The sequence below is a fragment of the Quercus suber genome, unplaced genomic scaffold (assembly GCF_002906115.3).
Source record: "Quercus suber isolate HL8 unplaced genomic scaffold, Cork oak 2.0 scaffold_8, whole genome shotgun sequence".
Lineage (NCBI taxonomy): Eukaryota > Viridiplantae > Streptophyta > Magnoliopsida > Fagales > Fagaceae > Quercus > Quercus suber.
Genome location: NW_027069474.1, coordinates 928,014 through 954,485, shown reverse-complemented (window position 1 = coordinate 954,485; position 26,472 = coordinate 928,014). Strand labels below are relative to the sequence as shown.

General features: G+C 33.7%; 3 protein-coding genes and 1 non-coding gene across 4 annotated transcripts; 1 reads left to right on the top strand and 3 right to left on the bottom strand.

Annotated features, from left to right (window-relative positions):
- Positions 1-5,356: 5,356 nt before the first annotated feature.
- LOC112014234 (uncharacterized) lies at positions 5,357-6,286 on the bottom strand. The gene is made up of 2 exons (XM_024046618.2): positions 5,955-6,286; positions 5,357-5,832 (listed from the first exon to the last, which is right to left on the bottom strand). Exons 1-2 carry the CDS (start codon positions 6,100-6,102, stop codon positions 5,711-5,713), a joined length of 270 nt encoding a protein of 89 aa, XP_023902386.1. The 5' UTR covers positions 6,103-6,286; the 3' UTR covers positions 5,357-5,710.
- Positions 6,287-9,655: 3,369 nt separating this feature from the next.
- LOC112014221 (LEC14B homolog) lies at positions 9,656-20,436 on the bottom strand. The gene is made up of 10 exons (XM_024046599.2): positions 20,316-20,436; positions 19,295-19,746; positions 19,018-19,137; positions 18,221-18,298; positions 17,885-18,058; positions 15,516-15,593; positions 14,902-15,077; positions 12,913-13,068; positions 11,167-11,227; positions 9,656-10,108 (listed from the first exon to the last, which is right to left on the bottom strand). The coding sequence occupies exons 2-10, from the start codon at positions 19,676-19,678 to the stop codon at positions 9,935-9,937; spliced, it is 1,401 nt and encodes a 466-aa protein (XP_023902367.1). The 5' UTR covers positions 19,679-19,746; positions 20,316-20,436; the 3' UTR covers positions 9,656-9,934.
- Positions 10,322-10,466, top strand: LOC112014236 (small nucleolar RNA snoR134). Its single transcript, XR_002883108.1, has one exon. It is a non-coding gene; the product is annotated as a small nucleolar RNA snoR134 (small nucleolar RNA).
- A 1,151-nt stretch (positions 20,437-21,587) lies between the features above and the next one.
- LOC112014216 (sugar transporter ERD6-like 16) lies at positions 21,588-25,970 on the bottom strand. Its single transcript, XM_024046594.2, has 18 exons — positions 25,573-25,970; positions 25,281-25,343; positions 25,107-25,196; positions 24,659-24,718; positions 24,477-24,542; positions 24,316-24,381; positions 24,131-24,206; positions 23,959-24,023; positions 23,771-23,863; positions 23,606-23,686; positions 23,266-23,350; positions 23,079-23,125; positions 22,937-22,999; positions 22,769-22,828; positions 22,612-22,665; positions 22,427-22,486; positions 22,207-22,321; positions 21,588-21,964 (listed from the first exon to the last, which is right to left on the bottom strand). Exons 1-18 carry the CDS (start codon positions 25,765-25,767, stop codon positions 21,849-21,851), a joined length of 1,455 nt encoding a protein of 484 aa, XP_023902362.1. The 5' UTR covers positions 25,768-25,970; the 3' UTR covers positions 21,588-21,848.
- Positions 25,971-26,472: the final 502 nt, after the last annotated feature.

Below are 26,472 nucleotides of genomic sequence, written 5' to 3'. Positions count from 1 at the left end.
ATTTTGTCCTCTCTCTCTCTCTCTCTCTCTCTCTTCTTCTTCTTCTTCTTCTTCTTCTTCTTCTTCTTTATAACAATTTTAATGGCTATCCTCCACTACCACATGTTCAAAAATTTGAATTCCCTTTCTTAATTTTTAGTCTTTACTAAATAGGTTTTCGTTCACGAGGCTGCATCATGATTTGTTTTCAAAAAAATTTAGATGCAAATCAGTTTGGAGTTATCTTTCTTCAACCCATCTAAATTGCTAATATTATCTCTTCTTTTTCTTTTTCTAACGTCTAATTTGCTGACACGTTTTCTATCTTATTCAGAGAAATGTACAAGACAGGCAATTTGTGTTTTTTTCTCCCCTAATCTTTGAAATGAATGCTAACGTTCATTTTCAAGGCAGATGAGGTACCAAGCAACATACAAAGATGATGGACTTTCTACCCTTTGTACCACATGCTCCAGACAACAAACAGAATAGAGCAATGCTACAGTTTCATTAGGACAATTATATTTATTCAAGCTGTCAAATGGAGAATATTCGTATTCCGATAAGGGGGGTCCCTTAATTCTAGTGGCTGTTGTGGCACTCTCAGAGCCCAAGGGTCCATTAAGATAGTTATGAGACTATGACTATTCAAAGTTTCAATGAATGTTTCTCCCCAAAAAAAAAAAAGTTTCAATGTATAGTAGAGAAGATGTTAGTTCAAATTAAGTGACCCATAGGGCCCATTCATGTAAATGACTATTGTCTGAGGGTCTATAATTTCGCTTCCGACTTTGACCTTTATAAATTAGAATAAGATCAGAAAGTGAGAGAGTAATGGCCAAAAAAAAAAAAAAATGTGACAATTTAATTTATTGTTGTCAAATCTCAGGCTCCTCTCACACAAGCTCCATGGTTAGGTATGAAAAGACATCCCCCAGACAGTCGGTAGCACATAATTGTTGAGCATTCAAATCTAAATAGCATGATGATGATGACAATGATACACATGGAATGGAACTTTAATTCAGCTAAACAAAATATTTGAATCGGAAATATCAACTCAACAGTCAAATAATTTTTCTTTAGATGTCACTTACATGAAAAAAGATATCACGTTTCTGGTGTATACAATAAGTATGTATTTGGCTGCAAATTAAAAAACCAGCTTATTTTACTATTTAGCTTATTATTGCTACTATTTATGAGTCTCACTGCACTTTAGCACTATTCATAAGTCCTACTGTACTATTTCAATTAACTTTTACCTTTATCTGCAACACTTTCGACAAAAAGTTTTTAGTTTTAGCAAAATAAACTGATTCTAAACAAACCCTAAGCTGTAGGTACCATGTGTTGTGAAAAACTTGTTATATACACTAGAAACAAAATATACCTTCTCGACCTACACATGTTGAGAATCTTGAGATGACAATTACACACTACATAGATTTCAAAGTCATACATTGTGTTGGGCTTTTATTTTCAAAAAATTAGAAAGAAAAGAAGAGAGAAAGTGGCCATAAACATGAAATTATTACAAAATTACAGATATTATCCATTGTTTCAAATTACAATAAGGGAGCATGATTATATTTTCCTTCAACTCATTGTTGGGCGGGCCTTACTTTCACATTTTGACAAAATTTAAATGTTGAAACAAAACCCAGTGACTTCCAGGTATAACCTGGAATGGGCAGAATAATTTAGCAAGATTATAATGATTAGGGCTAAAGTTGATTCTTCAATGGTCATTATAAACCAACCAAAGTTCAAGCCCAAGCCATACTCCCAATAAACTTTGCAAGCCCCAGTCCAAAGCCCTTTTTGTTTTCTCTTAGAAAAAAACCTGAAAAGGCACTCTCAGGCCTCAGGCTTGAAGCTGAACCCATGTTTCACTAAGAATTAAGAAATGATTGTTACGCTCTTTATTTCGTAATTTTCTTATTTGATTATTGGGCAATATTAACGAATATCTTAGAATAATTGTTAGTAAATCATTTAAGAAAATTTTGAATTTTTCTTAAACTAATACATTCAGAGTATCTGTTAAAATTTTTCTTAATTATTTAAGTATACAAAGTACAATAATTACACTTCTCAAAAAAAAAAAAAAAGTACAATAATTACTGCCAGCAATGACTCATATTGGGCCCTAGAAAATGAATTCTTTGCGAACTTTTAGCCCAACAATAACACTAAAACCAACCCGTTGTCCAGTAAAGTGGCCAGCTGATATAGACTCTTTTCAGTCCAATTTAAAGTTTTGTTCAAGTTTGAAAACCACTTACAACTTACAACCTGTTTGAAGTCGAATCTGACAAATTGCAGATATAAGCAAGCCTAAGGTTCATCAATTGCTTATCAAATCCTCACCAGTCACCAATTGGTCTTTTTTTATTTAAGTTTAAAGAAAACAAAGCATCTTATGTTAAATTCTATTACATACTATTGGATTTTTTTTTTTTTTTTTTTTTGGGAATAATTACAATTACCACCCATGTGGTTTTTCTTTGACTTTAAAGTTTTCGTTTGTGAGATTTAGTGAGTGTTTGGATCCACGTTTACGTTTCCATTCACATTTTCATGCGTTTTCTGCCTTTTAAGACAAATAACACTGTTTTTCACTGTTCACAACACCCACAGCCACTTTATTCAGAAAAAATATATATATTAAAAATGAGTCCCACAGTACTATTTATATATTTAAAAATTATTTTACTATAATTTTTCAGTTTTCAGTTTCAACAAAAATAAATTATATTCAAACAGACCCTTACTCCCTTGTGCTAAAAAAAGAAGAAGAGAGAAGCTGTAATTGTCAACATAATTCATGAAATACTGCGCTCAGAGAGATCATTCCTTCTCATCTCTTTTCTCCCTCTTCTCTACCATAGATAGCCAGACTATTAAGAACCCACTTAGTCATTTGCCATCTTATTCAAATTCAGATGTTCCAACTGCTCCAGATTCTGAACCGACCATCCCAGCACGTTGTTCTCCACCAGTGCATTGCCCAAAACCCTAGTGAGCTTGTCATCATCTTCCACATCCTTTGGGTCCATCAAGTCTTAGAGCAATTGAACGACATTGATGGAAGGAAGGATTGCAATCCCAAATCCACCAACACCAAATTATCAATATCACCGACCACTGCACAACACTCCCGAATGCTCACCCTCACAGCAAACGGCGATTCACAACAACCCCCATAATAACACCTTAAATCACCAAACTCAACCCAACATGCACACCATGCACTCATATCACCATTTCACACAAATGGCCACACTCACAACACCATTGACCCATCCATGCCAATCCATTGTGATTCCCAAATCTGGGAAGGTATGGGTGAGAGCTTGGTTGAAAAGAAGAAGAAAAAGCGAAATCTAACAAGGAATGAGAGAATGATGAGAAAGAGGGGAGAGAGAGTATGTGAAGCAAAAGAGAGGAGAGAAGGCTTATGGGAGAGAAACAAGCGAAATGGTCTTTTTTTGAAAATTTTGTATCAGCAAATGATGTTGACACTTGCCACCTCACCATATTCCGTTGAAGTTAAAAGAATTTGTTACAAAGTTAAGCACGAGAGTTTTTAAGTATCACAAACAAAACTATAACGGACCTGTGTTTGAACTTTTAAGTGCATGCAACATTAATGATGATTGTAATTTTTTTTTTTGATAAGTATGAATGATGATTGTAATTATTGGGATTAGATTGTCAAATCACCTATGTAAGACATTTTTTCTCCCAATTCCTCCCATTTTGAAAACATTAAACATAGTGGAGCTGGATAGAAAATAGCCATCTCGCTTTCTCTCCGACTTCTCTACTCTACTAAACAAGAGAAAATATCAAGCTATCTTCCATTATCATCTCACTTTTCCACCCAACCAAACTACTCAAAAACACACTTGACATATATACCAGGGATTATTTCACTAAGTAAATATGATGCAATTTAACTGTACAACACAGAATGTGTTCCTCTTTTAGTGCTCTACTGAGCTAGATCTGCCTTCTCTAGAAGTAAAATAAAAGTAAAATGTTTTACTGACAGGAACATAATTAAAAACAATCTTTTCATCTGAACAAGGATATAATGTATCAATGATGAAAACAAAAAACCATTGATAATATTCAAAAGACTAAATTACATTTTTTACCTTTAAAGTTAGGAATTGTTTTCAATTTGGTCTCTTAAGTTATGAGAATTTTCATTTTGATTCACCAAATTTGATTCTGTTTTCAAAATGATCATTCTATCCATGTTTGTGACCATGAAAAATTTGGCCATTAAGAGGGAGAAGAGGGTGAGGGAGGGGAACCAACACCAACAACATCGTTTTGGTGGCACTTAAGATCTTAACCCCTTAATTATTTTGAAAACGCAATCAAACTTTGTTCAGTGAGTTTTTAAACTGTCTGGCCTCTTCAACAAAAAAAAAAATCATGTAAAAGACTGATAAAAAACAAGTACCATAACACCTAAGACTTAAATCTTGGAAAGGATTATGCTCATTATGCAATTATAACAACTACTGAACTCTAACATACAGAAATGTTGATATTTTAATTCTCAACAAACTTTTCACAGTTATATTTGCATTTTAGAGTATTGAGTAGATCATTTCCATAAGATTTTCACAGTTTGGCATATTTGCATTTCATAGTGAGTACACCAATCTACCCAAATCCAAGTATTCAGTAGAATTCCTTCAATCTTATTAACTTCTCTTTCAGAATCAGATTCAACCCAACGCATGGAAACTATTCCAGTTGTATTGGAGACAACAATATTGACACAACCAATTGCAATTAATGGCTTCCATACAGAACCTACCCTAGTCACTTGTTAGAGAATTCCTCTAGACCCACCAATCTATTAATACCTGACGCTATATTAAGCAATTGTTTTGGCTATGAAATGAGCTTAATCAATATAAAAATTCTTTGAGGCCATGATAACAGAGCGAGTGGAACAGGTCCAACAAATTCAAAAACTGAGTTTCATAACTTCCACTTTTACCATCAAAACGAAACAAAGTGATAACACCCTAACCTCATAATTTCTGGGTCAGATTCTGGTGCTCTTATATGTTCAATTAACTCCCTCTACTTTTCTTTTCTTTTTTTGTGACATAAAAGAATCATGAAGATAATTGACCCGAATGCAAGTAAAACAACTAACATAACATACAGATCACACTGAAATTTCAACAAATCAAGACGCGCCAAGCAATTCCAAAATTCATCAACTTTATCACATCACATTCTTAATTTTAATATATCATAGTGACCCGAACACAAGTAAAACGACTAATAAAACATAGAGATCACAGTGGAATTTCGAAAAATCCGAGACCCAACCAAGCAATTTCCAAAATTCATCAACACTTTTTTTCATACCACATTCTTAATTTCAATAGATCCATCCATTCTACATATAATAACGTTACAATTCTACTATTACACCCTCTCTCCTTATCAAAACATTACAATGCTTCAAAAAATAATAATAATAATAACTAAACCTAAATCAACATTTTTTTTTGTTCTTGGTGCTCATCATAAAGACTGTCCCATTATTACCCACCAAAACAACCAGATCTACCATTGTAACACAAAACCCACTATTCAATTCTGATTAATTTCCCCAACATAAATAGTAATAACCTCAAAAATGAAGCATTTAGAATATAAATATATAAATAATTTTTTTTTTTTCCTTTCAGAAAAGCTTACTGAGAAAACGACGTGTCGTGGCGACACGGTCTTCACGGAGACCCGAGTCGGACTCGTCGTGGTACCACCCGACAGATTTCTGAGCTTCGAGAACGATCTGGGACAGACCTGGACCAAGAATAGAAAGTAGAAACCCCCCACCAAAACGAAGCGTATTGTTAGGACGAAAATGCGGGACAAAAACGGTGGCGTTTTTTGGTTTAAGAAGAGAGATTGAGAGAGAGGAGTACCTTGTTTGACGGTCTGTTTGTTGTGGCGGATGTCGTGGACGGTGGCGGAGATTTTCCAGTAGAGAGGGCGGCCGACGTAGAAGAGGACGAGGAGTAAGAGGATAACCATTGCTATGCGGAACGAAACCTTGGCGGTGGAAGATGCCATTGTTGTTGTTGTCTGTGTCTTTTTTTTTTTTTTTTTTGCTTGATGAGAGCAGAGAGAGAGAGAGTGAGTGTGTGTTTTTGTGGGTATGAGAGAGAGAGAGAGAGAGAGAGGGCTGAATTTTCCAAGAAGAAGAAGGGATTTCCACGTACTGTGTCTGTGATCGTGTGTACGAAATAAGGATGTAAAATATTGTTATATGAACGGGAGATATTGAGACTTAGAGTGAAAAAAAAGGACAACAAATATTAAAAATATATAATTCTTCCATTATTTATTTGGGGACCAAGAGAATTTTTTACTATTAAATATTTAAGAATATCTTGTTTTATGACTTATGAGGTTTGTTATTAATTGCTATCAAACCAAAAAAAAAAAAAAAAAAGAGAGATTTGTCTTTATCAAGAGCAAAATTTAGCTATAATTCCTTCAAATAAAATTAACATTGTTATTTATTTTAAATTTTTATCGGTTGACTGCAAATTCTTTACTCTTTTAATATATATGTTAAATTTTGTGTTAATCAAATATTATTTACTATATAATTTATAAGTTTATATTTTATGCATAATTTTAAATTATAAAAATTTACAATTTAAATAATTTATTAATAGCATAGCTATTTATCTTTAATTTTTTAGAAATTTTGCAAACATGGAGGATATAAGAGAAAAATGTAATTCAATGGTGGATTTGTCAAAATTTACCTCTAATAAAAAGATATTAGGCAAGATTGTAGTATTAGGCAATAACTAATTTTGTAGTTAAATTTTGTCATTTTAATAATAAATATATAGCAAGAAATTTTACCAAATAACAAATGAGATTAGAAAACCATACGTGGAGTTATTATGCTGATCATATTATATGAGATTAGTAAACCACATGACACTTTCTTTTTCTTTTTCTTTTTTTTTTTTTGCTGCCACATACTTCTATATGCAGCAAAATATTTCTCTTATATGAATTCATTAAATTCTTTTTAACAAAGAAAGAGATGGTCGACTAGCATACCTTCTCACCTTCTCGAATTGTTTTTTTTTTTGGGGGGGGGGGGGCGCGGCGCGGGGGAGGGTGTTGGGGGAAGATAGTCTAACAAGATTGTTCATTGAAAAGGTTTGGACTAGATGAGCTCACTATGCATCAACAAGCTTCCCCATTTCAAAATGCAAAAATGTTGCGCTTAACCATTTTCATTACAATAACAACTTATGACGTATTAAAGTGATGATTTTGACCACCGAGTAAGAAAGCTTGTGCACAAAATTTGCGGTACTAATCAAACCTACAGAGAATAAGTTGGATTAGATTGGGTTTATTGGACTGATGGATTGAATACACATTTCTACAATAATAATAATGAGAACAATAATAATTAGAGAAACCCAAAAGAATATTAAATAATGGTTCTATATTCATTTGGGGTGTTGACATCCATGAGAATTATCAATTATATCATTACAATAACAACCTAAGGAGTATTAAAGTGATGATTGACCATTGAGTAAAAAAGCTTGTGGACAAAGTTCGTGGTTCTAATCAAACACATAAAGAACAGGTTAGTTTGGATTGGGTTTATTGGACTGATGGATTGACTACACACTCCTACAATAATAATAACAATGACAATTACAATAATAATTAGAGAAACACAAAAGAATATTAGATAATGGTTTTATATTCATTTGGGGTGTTAACATCCAGTCATGAGAATTATCAATCATGGCTAAAGTTTTAATTACAAAAAGTTATACAAAGAATTCTTTAAATCTCGCCTCACCCCCTCCATCCCCCACGATCCCCTTTTTTTTTTTCTTTTTTTTTTGGTTGTTGTTGTTAATTGGTAGTTACATAAATAGAGAAGAAGTGGAATTCAAACTTTAATTTTCTTAATAAATATATAAAGAAAATTTATTAATTTTCTTAATAAATGTAAAAAGGCAATTTATTAATTCTCTTAATAAATGTAAAATAGACAATTTATTAAGGTATGATTGGAGTAATGTTACATTCTCATTATTTTTTTTATTCTTCTCATTCTTAGTTTATATATTAATTAATTGGGTTTTAAAGCACTTGTGATTTTAGACGGTGGAGGTTTTCATTTATCAAAAAAAAAAAAAAAGAAAAAGATATGATGGATGTTTGCATAGTATGAAGCCCTGGAAGCTTTGGGCCAATCAAAACTCATAAAAGATCAGCCCATGCTTAGAGCATTCACATCAGCATGTTCATTTTACACATCCATTTTTAAACTAAAAACCTACTTTTTCTATTTTACACATTCACTTTTACAAAACACCCACATCAATTCATTTATTTTACAAGATATTTAATATAATATTCATTATACTCTATTTTTTTTATTATTTCTCTTTACCTACCTGTCTTAAATACCTGCGCTCTCTCTCTCTCTACCATTTTCTGATTTCTTTTACTCTCTCACTCTCTCTCTCTCTCTACTCCCATCTCTCTGGTCTTCTCTTCCAAATCATCCGCCACAGCTCCGATCCACCAAACGCCTCTGATACACCAAACGCCACCGATCTACTACCGAATCTCCACCACCGAAGCTCCACATCACCGATCTCCACACCCCCGCATCACTGATCCACCACCAAATCACAAAACCCATCCGCCACAGCTCCGATCCATCAAACGCCACCGATCCACCACCAAATCTCCACCACCGAAGCTCCGCATCACCGATCTCCACAGCTCCGCATCCACAGCTCAGCCGATCTCCGAGCTCCGATCCACCACGCTGAAACCGATCTCCGATCTATGCTTCAATCCAATCTCCAAGCTCATCTACGCCACCAAACGCGCAGCTTCGAACCACCACCAAATCTCAGCTGATCTCCGATCTCCATGTTTGTGTATCTCTGTGTTTTTTTTTTTTTTTTTTTTTTTTTAAGCAAGTGTATCTCTGTTGATTTGTCTAGATGTATTTGTGTGTGGATGTGATTGTGTGCATCTTAGGAAAAAGAGGAAGATGAGAAGTTAGTTTACTGAGTTTGTTGAGCCGAAGAAGAGAGAGAAAAAAACGAGCGAATGGAAATTATTAAAATATTCTTTACACGAGCTACAATAACCGTGGATATTTACACGGTTACTGTAACTCGTGTAAAGAAATACACATTTTTATACAATTTTAGAAGAGCTGATGGAGTGCATTTTTGAGCAAAAATGTGTAAAAACTGTGTTTTACATGATTTTACATGATTTTAAAAACACTGATGCGAATGCTCTTAGGGGTGAGCAACCCAATTACCCCGTACCGATCCAACCAAACCTGCGTCTTGAACTATAACATTTTTCCTGGGTTAAGCCATCCAAAATATTATCAATTTTTTTTAATTATTATAATTTAATAATTACAACAATTTGAATAGCGGATGTTTTTGTTGTTTTTGTTGAAAACACTGGGAGGTTTTAGTTGAGTTACGCAACTCTTGGCATATAACATTGAGATGCGTAAATGGAAAAATAATCAGCTTGACCTTGTACACAACAAATCAATTCTCATAAGGATAAATTCCCAGTACAACTTAAGTGAGCTCATAATTAGGAAGACTAACTTGGAATAACTGAGTTCATAATTTGTCCAATTCTTACAATTACAACTGTGTTGGTCCTCCCATCAAAAAAACTGTGTTGGTCTAAACTATTCTCTATTCCTGTTTCTCCATGCGCAACAAAAACTTTTTACACATTTACTAGTTGTGTACAGCCAAAATAAAAGCATATACAAAAGAAACCATATATTTTCTTACAGTGACCACACTCTCTACTGCAGTCTAACCAACAAAAAGACATGACAGAGCCATCTCCACTAATAGTTTTTCCGTCGCCTCTTCCTACGGGATTTGTCGCTTCCAGGAAACTCCCATTTGACAATGTCACCATCCCAAGAAGAGCTGATGATCATTGGGTAGATAGGATGCCAATTACAATCTCTTACAGGTTGATCATGATAGTTGAGTCTTGCAACTTGAGCTCCACTCACCTATAAAGTTAAAAAAAGTTTACCATAATTTAGGGTAGCACCAACAAGGGAAAAGATTGGTAGCATAAAATTGGAGGTGAACATGATATTGGTTAGAGCATAAAAAAGGGTGAGCAAGTAGCAAGTGGAAAAACTAAAGTTGGGTATATTGTCAATAGATAGCATTTCACTTGTTGGAAAGTTCTTGAGGTCTACTCCTAAAAAATGCAAGAACTGCAGAATGCACACCCCAGGCTTCTCTGAAATTATCGATTCATGACAAAAGCCCCATTGCTTGTGCCAAAATGATGATGTTGGTATTGCAGTTCAGGTCTTCTCTTCACTCCATGGCTCAGCTGCATCAATCATTGCCACATCTCTCTCTATCTCTCTCTCTCTCTCAAGCACGCATGTGCACACACACACACACACAAGGACTTCCAAGATATATTAAGCTGAAAAAGAAAGAGCGTTTCTTCCAGAGGAAGTGACCTGCCTTCTACATTGACCTATGCAATCACTAACTCCTTTGCCACAAAGGAACTCTCATGCTGGACGGTTCCATCATATATGGACATGGAGGCATTTCAAAAGTCACCACACGCAAATTTCAAGAAGTATACACAGAAAGACTGAGACCTTTTTTATTTACTCCTTTCCTAATCATAAGGAATGGATAGCCTATGAGTTATAACCAGCATTACCAAAATAACTAAAAGACCCCTTTGACCAAAATTACTATGTTTTCCACTAAAATCAACAAATGTCCCATTGTCCATGGTCATAATACAATAAATGCTAACTGATATCTCCTACCCATCAAAGGAAAATCATAATATTGTTGGAATTTTAATGGAGTTCATCTTTTTCTAACCAATTTTAAAATAAAACCAAAGATATAAAAAAAAAAAACTATCCTTTGAATGCATCTGATGTACAAGACTAAAATAGGAGGATTATACTTTTCATTTCCCTCAACACATGCATTAGTGCATTCATTATTTTAACAGAACGTTGCAAGAGAACAAGATATTGATAAAGGGGTAAAGAAGAAGACAAAAAAGTTTACATGTACATACCAGATCATATATATAAACAGAGGAATCACTAGATCCAGTGTAGATATACTTCTGACCAGTGCTGCAAAAAGTCATATACATAATGAACATATTATTCAACATTACTATCAATAAATTAGATAAAGAATGCCCTAAGAATAGAAATCATTATCTGGGTTAATTCCATTGTCAACAAGAAACTAAGCATAATCTCAAATATGAACTTCACAAAATTTTAAACAGTTAAAAAGTATAATAAAGGGTTATTAACTTTACCACCACAAATTTTGGCTAGGACAAGCCACTCAGGTTTCTAGCTTGACTAAACTTTTGGTAGACTAGTAAACCCAGACCATTGAGATGGCAGTGTCCTGGGCAAAACATTTGACCAAGCTCAAGTTTGCTATAAGACATAACAAACAACTGTTCATGATCAGATGACTCTGATAGCAGAAAATCTCTGTTTGAGGGGAATTATTGTAGTAGATTGGTATTTTATGTACAAGGAGTAGATCAAATTTGGCACCATTAGTTGGTAGCAAGAGTACTCTGCGCAGTTGACTTTTCCTTATCTGAGATTAAATGGGTGATGCTTAAGAAGATGGTGGATCTTCACACTTGTTGGCAAAGGAAATCTGGTATGGCTATATGGAGTGACTTTGGAAGGATACTCCATTATGTCTTATGTGGATTATTGGGAGAGAAAGGAATGATGTACTTTCTAAGGAATACAGCTCCCAGTGATTTCACTCAGATCACAATTCTTGAGAACTTTATATGATCGGATGAGAATATTAAGCTAGCCTTTTTTTTTTAATGATATATTAAGCTAGCCTAGTTCTTACTCTTTTGAAGAATTTGTTCAACTTTTAAATTTTATATTGTAATTCCTTAGGAATTGTTCTAGAATCTTTTGAAGAATTTGTTCAACTTTTAAATTTTAGATTGTAATTCCTTAGGAATTGTTCTAGAATGCGTCCAGTGTAGTAGAGTAATTCTCTCAAATCAATAAATCGATTTTTTACTGCAAGTGAACTCTAATCAAATGACACTTCCTCATTTGGGTACATGTGTTACCTACACAACAAAGATTTTTAATAAAAAAGGTCTTTTGCTGATTTTTTTTTAGTTCCAATGTAACTAATACTCACACACTAGAAATCAGCAAGTAATATATGGCCTGCGTTTGGATTGCACGGTAAGTTGTGGCACGTTTTCCGTTTCACGTTTTCTCCCTTTTTTTTTTTTTTTTTTTGCCTGTTTTTTTGTCACGTTTTCCGTTTCACGTTTTCTCCCTTTTTTTTTTTTTTTTTTGCCTGCTTTTTTGACTTTGGGGGACAAAATTCACTGTGCATGTACTGTGCGTGCACTGTTCACGCACTGTTCACGCAATATTTAATATTAAAAGTGGGTCCCACAATACTATTCACACATTTAAAATTTATTTTGCTACAGTGTTTTTAGCAACAATCAATTTTTAGCAACTTTCAGCAACAATAAGTGCTATCCAAACGGACCCATGGGCATACCCAGTCATCATAAATTGTAAAGGCAAACAGATTCAGCTGTGTGTTTATAACATCAAGGTTCACCGTGTTCACATGACTCAAGCAAAGAACCCCCCCCCCCCTTTTTTCTCTCTCTATTCCCCTCCCTCCAGCCTAATAAACTCATTCTAACATTTCAGCAAAATCAATGGACACATCTTAAATAAACACATTAGATGAAGCAAAATTGTATCACTAGGACATATGAAGAGTAGATTACCTATATGTGGGAGAGAAGTAACAACGAATTAGAGTACGTAAGACTGAATGGCCTCTATATGTAGCCAATGACTGATCGCGAGGATGCCGCAATTTTCTTGCTTTTTGAGGGTACTCCATCCATCTGTAATCCCAGTCAGCATCTCTAGTTGTTGGACTGCCAGTTGAAGGACAAAAAATTATTATTGATATTTAATACTAAGCTGTTTTAGACTTGCATAGGATACAGGCCAAACTTAGATCAACCAGAATGAATTCATTGGTCAAACCCAGTCAGTTCAGCTTATCACTAAGTCATTTCACATAAAATGATAATTCCAACTCATTATCAAAAAAAGAAAAGAAAAAAAGAAGAGGATAATTCCAACTCAAAAGTTATAGAAGTTGGATGCATCCACAAAAAGAAAATACAAGAACAAAAATTGTAGGACACAAACCACATGCTCTCAAATGATTATATACATGAAATAATATATAAGCTAAGGCATGAAGTTTTCACCCTAAATTTCAGTATCCATTACCACAATTTTAAATTTTTTTTGTTATAGTTTTCCAATTACCTTGTTCAAATGGAATTTCTTGGATTTTCCAAGGAAGATGCCCAAGAATCAAACCCCACTCCCACATTTAAAAATGTGTGTGTGTAAGTCCTTTTGCCACATTATAGCCTTAAAAAACGGAGGCACAACATGAAGAACCAAACTGACACAGGCAAAGTGTCAAAACATTAATTCATCAGCATGAAGTACAGATTTTCCAAAAATCAATCTTCAATTGACAGTGTCTTACAATGACTAAAAATTTATAATTTTATATCCTGAATCATCATACAATGATGAGAAGCAAAATAAATGGTTAATACTTAATGGTGCATCTTGAAGTCTCATCATAATGTGGAGACTCTTGTGCACAAAAATGAAGTAAATAGTCAAATAGCAAAAGGAAAAAGGCAGAGGATCCTGGAATGTTTATGATTTGTGGACACAAACACCATGTGTTTCAACACAAACAGTGTGTGAATGGAAGTACATGGCTATATCAATATCTTCTTGAATATATGTTATTTAAACATAAGTATTTATCTATGTTTTTGACATCATCCGTATGTATATGAAACAAATATAGTAAAGTAATAATGAAAAGATAAAGGTAGTCACTTTAAAATAAAATAAAATAAATCTGAGCACCCTTTGAACTTTGCACTATATGAGCCAAAAAATAAATGGAGAATCATGTTGCAACAAAATTCAAACATGGGTGGACACGCTTATAGGATAAGGGTCTTGGAATCATAGCTAAAACTTCAAATTTTATTTTAAATTAACAAAATATTCACAAGGGACACTCTTGGTTCAGCTGCCAAAAGTTTCGTTAGACTTTTATTCTACCAAGATTAGGATTATTAGGTGATGAGTGATGAGTGATGACATGTGGGATAAAAATGGCATAGGCACATAGCCATCTAGTGGTAGCGTCAAGGTCGTTATGACTGAAAAAGCTTCACTCTCAGTAAGATGTTCTTGCTTTCTTATTACATGACCAGATGGCATAGCAAAATTCTTCATAAGTGTTAAATTACCAATTCTCCTAAAAGCTTAAGCTATTGGAAAATGGTAAATTTAATCATTATACCATGTTAAACTACCAATTCTCCTAAAAGCTTAAGCTATTGGGAAACGGTAAATTTTAATTATTTAACCGCACAATTCTAACAATAAGCAATGCATGGGATGCGTTAAGTGTGAATTATGCAAATTGAGTTCACTATCTCATTCTGAAAACAATGTGTATTCTGAATTTTTACTCTCTATCCTTTCAACCCAGCCACCCATCCCCCGCTCTCAAAAAAAAAAAAAATAATAATAATAATAAATAAATAAATAAAAGGTAAAAAGAAACAGAAACAGCCTTGCATTATTCTTAAACTAAAAGGAACCATAAGAAAGAACAATTAAACTTGGACATAGGAGAAACAGTAATTCAGACTTACTAAATAACATTAGAGGACATTTTTCTTATATCCCAGAGTTTAGTGGTCTGGTCTTTTCCATTTGAAATAAGATAACGCCCATCTCCACGACTGTCAAGGAATGTTATGCCTTGAAGATGTCCCATCAAGACACCAGCTGCTTGTCCTTTCGTGATAAAGCAGCGCCTGTCCCACACCTGTAGAAGGTAATACATAAGCAAAAAGCTTCTAGACCAATTAAGCTTATTAGCAGAGGGCGAAGCAGCAAACTTATCAATTTCAGCAAGAAACCATAAAAAAATAATAATAGTAATAAAGCAGAGAACGCAATATCAACCCCCAGAAATTTATATAATCCAGAGAATGCAATGATACATAGGTAAAAACTTATTGGCATAACCTTCTAAGAGGTGTAAATGAATAATCAATTTCTGTCACATTCGTCATAAGACAGAAACACAAAGCACCAAGTAACCCCTTGTGAAGAAATTTGCTATTCATTTCTAGCAAACTCTTAATTAGTCTACTTTAAGAAGCTGCTGGACCTCACAATTATTTGTTTGAGAAAACTCCTAACCTGCGTATGAAGTCAAGGTTGTTGGCTGACTCTATACAAGAAAAAAGTATAAATTTACCTTACAAAGATTATCATCACTTCCAGAATATAAGAGATGGCCAGTTTCATCCGCAAAGCATACTGTGTTAACATCAGACTGCAACAGGAAGTAGAAATCAGATGTTGATGACTCTAAATTCAAAACTGGGTACAAGATATATAAAGCACAATTATATACAACTTTTCCCACTAGCACATGACAAATAGCATAAGCTTATTTTAAGGACAACATCATGATCCTTTTGCATATGAATTTGAAAGTGAGAAAAAAGTAAGTTGGACTAAAACTTTGCAATACAGACTAGATGCAATTATTATTATGAAGTTCTAGTCCACAAGGCAGCAAATAATCTTACTTCTAAATCTTTTTGAGAAAATTTTGTTACGACTTCCTTGCTTGGGGAAGCAAGAAATTTGCTATGAAAGTTACATTGCAGTCATACCTAGTTGCTCTAAAGACTATTAGTGTTCAACATGTTGTAAATGTTTTTTTATGCCCTAACCAGAGTTAGATATTGCATCATTAAGCTCAAATAAACAGCCTAATCTTCTATTCAATGTTTATGAAAAAACTCACAATTTATGAACGATTCAACTAGCAATGATTTGCAGTTGAAAGTCCATAAAAACAAATGGCATGAGAAGTTATTTGCGAGTGAAAATTAAGTCCATAACTGCTTTAGGTTTTTAAAAGTATTTAATTTTGGTATAGTGAGTCCAATTTTGCCAAATTTTGCACATTCCTACAGCTTTAGCTTAATAGTGGTTTCAAATATTCCAGACCTTTGCCTCCTATTCAAGGGGGATATTAGATAATCAGTTTCCAACCTTATCCCTGTGGTGAAGAAGGGTTAAATATAGGCGAAAATGCTATTTTGGTCCCTACATTTTGGGGTCACAGTCAATTTGATCCCAACATTTTGGTAACAATCAATTTAGTCCCTATTATTTTCAACATGTAGTCAATTTGATCCCTCCCATTAACTTTTAATGGAAACTCCTTATGTGACAAACGAATTGCACAATTGGAACATCTAATATAAAAAGAATAAATAAGTTGCTAATGTGTCTAAATTTTATTGACCACATCAGTGTTTAAGTGGCAAAAAAATACATATCCGAAAAAAAAAAAATTAAAAGGTAAATTAATTAAATAATATTTCAAGTTTTTCTTGGACTTTCTTGGCAACCAAACACCAACCCAGTACACAATTTTTCATTCCAATTCAAGGAATCACAGACCTTACACACAAAAAATCCAAACCCTCCTAAAAAAACCAGATCAGACAACACTGATTCGTCAATGGATAGCACATCAGATTCAGATAAAGATGGTTTAGCCAGAAGATCGATGCAGTTCCTTGAAAGATCTGTGAAATTCCTAATGGGCTTCTTGCCTTCAAACTTAAGCTTTAGCATGCGTAGCGTGCATATGCCAGAGCCAAAGATCGATGATCCTTTGCTTGCTTCATGATCTGATCCAATCGAGGCTTGTGAGGATCTGATTTCAGCGCTAATAAAATAATAACGATCTTATTGTGTAGTTCCAAGTTTACACGACCAGACTTGAATCCCGGATTCACACAAATCCACCCAAAAAAAAACTTAAACAACAAGTTTTTTTATATGCTTTCTGGAAAATTCAATACTAAAAACAAGTTTGTTTCTCAAGAACATCAAAACAAATCTCATTTTTCTAAACATTACCAATCCGGAAATGAAAGCTTAGTTGCTTAGTTTCAGCAACGAAACTCATTCACTTCAATTAAAACAATATATACTTACAAGGTGGTGGGCATGGGAAGCATGGGAATGAGAAGTGAAGATTTGTTTTGTGTGTAAGGTATTTTGATTCTTTGAGTTGGTTGTGTGTATCTGGGTTGCACTTTGGTTCTGAAGAAAGTAACAGAAAATTGAAATATTATTTAATTAATTTAATTCCTTAAATTCATCCTTTTAATTATTTTATTTTATTTTATTTTTCTGATGTGTATTTTTTTGCCAGTTAAACACTGAAGTGCCAATAAAATTTAGACTCATCAGATTCATATTTAATCTTTTAATATTAGATATGCCAATTGCGCAATCCGTTTGCCACATAAGCATTTTCCGTTAAAAGTTAACGGTGGGAATCAAATTGATTGCAAGTTGAAAATAAGAGAGATTAAATTGACTGTTATCAAAATGTAGGGACCAAATTGATTGTGACTTCAAAATATAGGGACCAAAATAGTATTTTGGCCATAAATATATAAAGCTCATCCTCATTCAGTGAAATTCCTGTTCTATTTTAAACACCAATATGCTTCCTATTAATGTCCTGCCATATTTTTATAGCTTCAAAAGGTTCAATGACCATTGTCTTATCCTAACAATAAAATGTCATACCATATGTGCTGGGATTTGAAGGCTAAGCCTTTTTGCCTCGAGGTCATAAACATATATTGAATTATTGCTACTTGCAGCTACAAGCTCTCGCCCATCATTTGAATATTTTACAGAGAAAATCCCAAATTCATCATTATTGTCATCAACAGAAAAATCCAAACCATCATGAATTTCCTGCAAATTAAAGGCTGCATTTAGATGAGAGACAATAATCCATATACGTACTAAAAGGCTACTTTATTAGGCATTCTAATAACTCCAATTTTCTTAGAAAAAAATAGAGGTAAATTCAGAGGGTACTTAAAAAAGAACGGGAGAATTGGTTGTAACACATACCGTTATGTTTGCAACTGACTCTGTTGCAGCAGATCCAACATTAACAATATGTACCATTGGTGACATACTAGCATAGACCTGCAGTTTTTCCATTAAAACCAAAGTAAAAAAGGATCAGATTAACACTACACAACAAATAAATTATGAGGAATAAAATAAACATGATCCCAAAACTATCAATATCTTACAATATATTATTGAGAAGTGCTACGTCCACAACATTTTTACAATATTTTCACAACAAATCACAAGTGGTTAGTTGTTATTGGTTTAAATTTGAATTTAGCATTGAGATTACTTTTTTAACCCAACAATAACAACCAGTAACAACCTGCCACTTAGGATTTGTTGTAAAAATGTTGTAGATATATCATTGCTCTATGTTATTAGATCTAGCAGACCAGGAAGAAAATAAATAACAAAATCACAAGTGTAGAATGTAGATAAAACAGCCAAACCACAAACCCAGTAGAATTCATCAATGTAATCTATATTATACCAGAAACAACATTTTAAGTTGGGCCTTGCTTGAAATGGAAAAAATTTAGTTCAATTTATACCAGATATGAACACCTAAATGAAATAAGACTATTTGCCATTTGCATCATACTTGATCAGCTAAGAGTTCACAGAAAGTTTCTCTGCCGAATAAATAGAAGAAAAGGCAAACCTCCATCCAACCCAAACAACCTAACATTACTAAGTTTTGACATTTAAAGTTGCACAGGTGAATAAATTTTCCATCCTAACAATATTATACCCGGTGCCTTCTATTTTAGTAATCACTGAAAATTTACAAGGTATTGCTGATCTGGTGACAGAGATGTATCTGTAATGGTCCATCTCAAGCTTTTCGCTAGAATGTCCTTCTGAACTTTCCATCCCTTGTTCACATTATATATCCTAATGTGGCTTCCCTGTAATATAAAAAAAATGGAAAATAATTATACAGGTAGAACTCCAAACACTTTTGTCCAGTATATTAAGAATTGAACAGTTCATAATTACATTTGATGAAATGCATTCTTCAATTACCACCAATTCATCTCTAGCTTAACAAAACACAAACAATACCTGAAATCCAGCAACAAAAAGAGAACCATCAGCTGAAAATTGAGAAGTATAAGCACGGCTTTTCATCCGGTCCACCCTCCAAGGTCCATTGATGGGTAAATACCGACTTAATACATGACAACCATCAGCCAATGAAAACCTCCCTCGACCTGAGTGGTTAGTTTCTCGAGCAACCAACATTTTAACCGTTGAAATGGGCAACTTCAACCTGCCAGGTGCAGCGCGGGTCAAAAGTTCATGGGGCTTGGACCCAAGTTTTGTGAGATGGGCAATTTCATGATCAAGGTGATTTGATGGTTGACTAGGTCCTTCACTAGCAGAAGATCCTTTGGCGGAACCCTCACCACCACAACTGCTGGTATCCTTGACAAACCTACTCATCATTGACTATTAACACTTACCAACCGTATTGGCCTTCAATTCACCACAATCTACTCATGACCATTTTGATCCTACAAACAACATGCTTTAAACCTTAGGAAGAATTTCTACACACCCATGACCCATCACACACCCACATCAAATTTTGCAATTACAAATCCCCCCACATGGTTTTTCAATGGTGAAAGCAACTACTACCTATTCTTGAACAAAGAATTCTATCCAAAATAACCAATCTTGCAAGCAATGAAGCAAACAATCAAGCAAAACTAAGCACTTCACCTCTATAATTAACATAATGCACACATTCATTTGGTCCAAATCCTCAAAATTTTGAACATTTGGACCATAATTAACAACAAGCATAGCTCATTTAATCAGTGATTTGTTCAATAGCTAAAATATATGCAAGAAAATAAAATATAAAAATCACAACTTTATATCCTAAATTCACTATTTCCTCTGCAAAACAATTTAAACTTCAAATCACTCAATTTTGATAAGCACACGATTCAAATATGCAATTTTTCAAGCTTTACAAAAAAAAAAAGGTTTGGTTTATCATTTCTAGCGTTTTCGCGGCAATCAAACAGGAAAGGAATGCGAGAGAAAGTGAAATTAGAAAAATAGCGCAATTTACCTCTTGAAAACCCTAGAGATTCTGAGTGAGACTGAGAGAGAGAGAGACTGGGTTTGAAAATGATTTCAGATTCTTTATATATATATATATATATAAATGGTAGTTCCGTTGCGTATTTGAACACCGAGTGAGGGTTAAAAATAGTAATTAAAAAAAAATGGCACTTTGTATTAAAAAATTAATTAATCTTTGTGTTGGATGGTATAAATGTGAATTGCCTGTTGTTCAAAAAAAAAAAAAAATGTGAATTGTCTGTCTGTCAAGCTCTTTGTTTCTTATGGGCCTTTAGGCCCATGTGCTATGTCAGGATCTGCAATTGTTTGGGCCCACTTGGGCTTAGGCTAATATGTGTAACATACTAGATGGGCCGGCTTCGGCTTGATCCATTTTTTTAGAATTTGCATTATGCCATTATGTAAAAAGTTGTGATTTTGAAACGAGTTGGAATGAATTTTATGAATTGAGATGCAATATTATTTTAATGCATTTATTATTTGCATCGGTGGAATGATGTACCATTTTGTATTGTAAAATGTTCCTTTTATATTGTGGGATGTCCTTTTGCAAAATGCATTATTGTTTGCATCGGTTGAATGATATACACTGAATACTATTATTGTCTTGTTATATTGACAGACACTGTTCAAGATTAATGTTAATGATATTTTGAGAATCAATATTTGTTTAAGCATTGAAACCAGTGATAAAATATGGATTGAATTCAAAATGTTCAAAAGTTAACATTCCCGATTTCCCTTATTAAAGTTAATAGCCTGGCTTAGCTTAGCCCACCACTAGCAGACAGCTATGCTACAAGTCGTAAAAGGTGTGTGATACTGATTTGACCTTTTTATCTTTTGGCAAGTAGGGTACATTATTACAGTTATTTACACAGGTCAGTTGCATTGATTTGTGCTCAAGAACTAAAAGGGGACTTTAAAAATAAGAACATTTTTATTTTTTTGGTAATCTTATTAATTATTATACACATAATCACCCACAAATTAAGTGTATCAACAGCCAAAAAGAATGAAATCTGAACCTGAGACATCGAGTTCTTTTTCAAAGCCTCATCCCTCAATCAACTTCTGAACTATTTGAGTTCTTGAAAAATAGAACTGGTTTGGCACATTGCTATGACCAAAACTCATCATTACTGTTTAATTGAATTTCTTTTTAGTTTAAACTTTCAATTGAACTTTCATACCAACAACTCATGCATCAGGTAGTTATAGCATTTAGTAAATTATTTTACTAGGATTACTGAGCAAATAACTGAAAACTCTCTACATAAATATATTGGATAAAAATAGTAACAACCTTTGCTTTCTTTTACACGAGTACAAGCATTGAAGCATACTCATGTATCTTTCTTACAATTGATAGGCTCTACTGACTTTTGTCCAACCCACAATTTCCATTACATCTATCTTTCCTTCTTTTAATGATACTTCTTGAGCCAAAATCAACTCAAATTGTCAAGGAGCTTCTCCAACTATTGTTCATTCTCTTATTTTGTAGCCTTCTCCCTCTCTAGGAGTTTATGCATTGTTGAATTTCTTCTAGTGTTTTTCCTTTGGTTTCTGGAACTACCTTTGCCACAAATAGAACAGCCATTAAAGAGAATGCGGAGTAGAGGAAAAAAGTGCCTGGAAAAGAAAAATCAAACATAGAAGTGTCAGTTATACAAGAGTGCAAACTTACAATGCACTTGTTTGGTGCTAACAATGCTACATACACAAGAAATCCACAAATTTTTTTCACAATTTATTGAGGTGGCAGATTATAATTAGCGCAATATCACTTTCACATGGGATCACCACTGATCACAACCTGTCATTTCAGTTATTATGAAAAATGTTGTGTCATTAGGCTTATTGTTTTTCTTTACCTGAGGAACTCCAGGTCAAAAGAAAGTTGTATGTATAGGAAATTAACCAAGCACCCAACCAGTTCACTAACACCACCAAGCTCCCAGCAGCCCCCTTCACATCAATTGGGAAAATCTGCAAAACAATAGGCTTCAGATAAGCTCAATGAAATTATCGAGTTATCGAATGCTAATTTGTTAAACAAGCATACAAATTCACTTTGATAATGTAGAAAGTTACCTCAGACATAATCAGCCAAGGGACTGCTCCCATTCCAATAGAGAAAAATGCTATGAAAAACTGATTTAAATGAAAAAATAAAAATAAAATCAATAAAATAAAATAAAAATCCATATTTATTTTGGAGTGGCAAAAAGGTGATCATGTTTTACTACACAAATTTGCAGTTATAATGGTTAATTTACCAGCACTCCAACAAAAGCTAATATCGGTGCCCACTCAGGCAACAAGTTGTGGCCCTGATTCATAATGATCAAAAAATCAAGTTCAGATTAAAATGTAAAAGAAATAACTAGATAGAAGAGTTCTTTTTAATACACAAGGATAATTTTAATGGCTTACCTTGAGAAAGAAAGAAGTGCCTGTTACAAAGCAGCCTAGAAATGTCCCAGTTGCAGAAATCTTCATACACAAAAATAATTTTCACTACTCATTAGGCATCAAAATACTACTCTCCCTCTGATATAATTTTCATAAGTTTCAAAAGATAAATGCTATAACATTATCTACCATTATAAGTGGCTTTCTTCCAGATTTGTCAATCATCATTGCGCCCACTATAGTTATTGGAACCTGTGAATCAATATCAGATAATCTGAGTTTGGATTAAGAATCAATGATGTGACTTTGAGGACAGTGGTAGAAATTATACCTGAATACAAGCATAAGCTATGGTTCCAATTTTGGCCAGAGAAGCCCCTGCAGTTTTAGATAATTCAATTAAAAAATAAGTTCCAAAAAAATGAAGTGATATGAAAGGATTAGAAATAAGTTTCAAGAGAAAAGACACGTTAAAAAAAAGGGCATAAGGAATGAAGTGTATAGAAACAATGAATTACCAGCTTCTGCAAAGGTTTCACTTGCATAGAAACCTATTCCATTTATTCCTGTGAATTGTTGACATATCATTATTCCTACTCCAATCTGAAAATAGTCACCAAACAGCAAAGTATTAGTACAACATAAAAGGCCTCTCAGATAACCAGCCCAAACATACTTCAATAAGTTTGGATCAGCTTCTTTTAATTTTTCTACTTATTTGCATACGTACAATTTATTGAAGTCTCACTTCTTCCATGTACAACTGAAATTTTATTAACTTCCAGTAAATAAGCATATAAGTTTTCAACAATAAGCTAATCCAAATGGACATTTCTATGGATATAAAAAGACACATACAATCATGGAGCGAATATGTCTGCTTTGGAACAAATCCAGCATTTTAGCCTTTGGAAGTGTCTTAAGAGTTTCAATATAATCCTGCCAAGAAACATAAGGAGTCAGTTCCTCAGACATACAAATTTACATTAGCAAGCTTTACATGGGTGTTAGGAAGGGAAGTACTTTAATTTCAGCAGCTTCAAAAGTAATATCAGCATCTTTGCCACGAAATTTTCGTAGCGCATCTTGAAATTCTTTCTCACGGCCAACCTTTGCCTGCAAAGAATGACATTCTTTTGGTCTCATTTCTTGTTCAATTTCATATCTAATTTGAAAACAAAATTGCTTAATTTTCTTATTTAAATGCTCACCAGCCATCTGGGAGACTCCGGAACAAAACATAGACCCACAAGAAGGAATATGCACGGAACAAGCCCTTCAAATCAAAGCCAACACTTCATTTAGTAAAGTTTTAGAATTTTCTTTTCAACACTCACACTTCTGTATACATACAGAGTAAAATACTCAAATTTTAGAATTTACCAGTCAAAGCAAGTGCTCTCCATGTTATGACTGATCCTACTAAGAATGCAACTGATGATCCAGTGACAATCATGAGCTGCAGAACAAGCAAAAGAAAAGGGAAAGAACTAAGATGTTGACCAACTAATCTTCAATCAGTTAGCAAGATTCATAAAGAATATAATCTTTATGATTAATTATACCACCTGATTCAATGTTGTAAGCCCTCCACGCAAATTCGTCGGAGCAATTTCAGCAATAAATATTGGCACCTGTTCATCCACTTTGGTAAATTTTGTTAAAATTTCGAAATTTTATCATTACAAGGTGACAAAATAAAAAAGGAATATAGATATTAAATAATTACCACATAAGAAAAAACTCCAATTCCATATCCTGTGAACAACCTTCCCATGTCAAGTGAAATAGCTCCCTATATTAAAGCCATGCAAAAATAAATAATAATTAAAAAAACCATAACAGCTAGTAATTCCAGCAAGATGACAGTGTTTGTTACTTTAAGAATTAACATGTGCAAACAGTGCATACCTTAGAGAAATATACAGCAAGCCATCCTGCAATGCAGAAAACACCTGACATCCTCATTGCCTGCTCCCATTAAATCTCCAGAAAGTTTAGTACAATGAAAATGATAAAACTAATACCAATTTCACTACAAAAATCTCACAAAATGATGTGACAATAAATTTGTTAGTGCCAGATCAACAACAATAATAAATACTACCGTGCACCCTTACCGTAACGGTTACTCCACAAGTATAAATACTTGTGGGATATGAGGGGAAAGAGCTGGGTTCAAATCTCCAAGACGGAGTGTCACACATATACAATTAAATTAGACTAGCGTAGATTTCTATCTTAGACAGAAGAAAAAAAAAATTTTTCTTTGGCGTGACACATCACTTTGTAAAATGTATCTAGTACAATAGAGATGAAAAAGTAGAGCACTAGCTAATCAGTTTCAAGTTTAACATACCCATTTTCGACCAGTGAAGTCTGCAATTTTACCACTTGTGATGGCACCAAACATTGCACCAATTGTTAATATGGAGCCAAACATGGAGTACTGTCATATGACATACAATAAATTGGTAGCAATTCATATAATTTTGATACTATATCTTAAAAGAGAGAGGAAAAGAAGCCCTACCTCAGCTACAGAAAGATTTAGATCTTCTGTGATAGCAGATTGAGTGGGTGCTGAATAGCCCACCTGCCAAAATAATAACTTTAGCTAAACAAACGTGATATCTTTTTTTTTTTTTTTTTGTTGGTTCCTAACCAAAAGAAAAAACCAAAAACGAAATAGATTTAGTAACCCCAGAAACTCTCTTAAACCATGAATGGCATTACATTTTGGAAAAAAGAACAACCTTTTTCCTACTAAACTCCTAAGCTGCTCTTTGTAGGACACAAGTATAAGATAAGTGAAATATACTTACACATGATCCAAATTCAAAAGAGCCACAAACAGCAACACATGTACTGAGCAAAACCATTCCAATGGATCCACCTTCAAAAATTTTATCATCTTTATGGGAAACAATATTATCTTGCTGGATGAATGGCTGTTCCAAATCTTCAATGCCATTTATTTCATCACTACTTTCAGCATCCTTAACTTGTCCAATTGCCATATCTCTCTCTCTCTCTCTCTCCAGACAGTACACCAAACTAGTATGAAAAAAAATAAGAAGTGGGAAAGGAGTAAGGAATCAAGGACTAGGACTTGTGAGCAAAGATATGGATTTGTTCTGAGGTATTTATACTTGGAGTAAACAACTAGATTTTTTTTAGATTTTTTCCGATAGCACCGATTGATAAACAAAAAATTTGGTTAACAATTAGAAATATGTAAAAGAAATATAGAATACAATTGCATATGGGATAAAGCTGGCACTGACGTAGTGATTAAACAAGATACATACAACCAATATTCAGACTTTTGAAAATGGAGTTGGGAACCATAAATCTGATGAAACTGGGCAAGCAATTTGCATGTGAATTTTCTTTTGTCTAGAATGCATGATTACTTCTTATTGTTTATCTCTGCTTACGTGGTTCTTACTTGGACTGATGGGTACAATTTTTAAATATATATATATATATATATATAAAAGAAAAAATCTAAGACCACAGAATTTCATGTGTGAAAATAACGAGTTTATGCATAAGTGATGATTAATCACTTACAGTCTATAGCAAAAGAGTCGTCGAATAATTTATGTTACTAACTACTCTTTATAAAATAGTGCTTACAAAGTTTATCTCTGCTTACCATTTTCTGATAATATAATGGGCGGCAAATGCAAAAGGTAGATTAGAGACTATTAATTAGTTGA

What these genes read in the sequence shown, in the direction of transcription:
- LOC112014234 (XM_024046618.2), bottom strand. Translation starts at nt 6,102, where the DNA reads ATGGCATCTTCCACCGCCAAGGTTTCGTTCCGCATAGCAATGGTTATC. An exon ending in CAAACAGACCGTCAAACAAG is followed by an intron (nt 5,833 to 5,954) that starts GTACTCCTCTCT and finishes TTCTTGGTCCAG; the next exon opens with GTCTGTCCCAGATCGTTCTC.
- LOC112014221 (XM_024046599.2), bottom strand. Translation starts at nt 19,678, where the DNA reads ATGATGAGTAGGTTTGTCAAGGATACCAGCAGTTGTGGTGGTGAGGGT. An exon ending in TTTTTGTTGCTGGATTTCAG is followed by an intron (nt 19,138 to 19,294) that starts GTATTGTTTGTG and finishes TTTATATTACAG; the next exon opens with GGAAGCCACATTAGGATATA. An exon ending in CACCAGATCAGCAATACCTT is followed by an intron (nt 18,299 to 19,017) that starts GTAAATTTTCAG and finishes GAAAAACTGCAG; the next exon opens with GTCTATGCTAGTATGTCACC.
- LOC112014216 (XM_024046594.2), bottom strand. Translation starts at nt 25,767, where the DNA reads ATGGCAATTGGACAAGTTAAGGATGCTGAAAGTAGTGATGAAATAAAT. An exon ending in TTGGAGTTTTTTCTTATGTG is followed by an intron (nt 24,382 to 24,476) that starts GTAATTATTTAA and finishes GTGGATGAACAG; the next exon opens with GTGCCAATATTTATTGCTGA. An exon ending in TAGCTTATGCTTGTATTCAG is followed by an intron (nt 23,000 to 23,078) that starts GTATAATTTCTA and finishes ATTGATTCACAG; the next exon opens with GTTCCAATAACTATAGTGGG.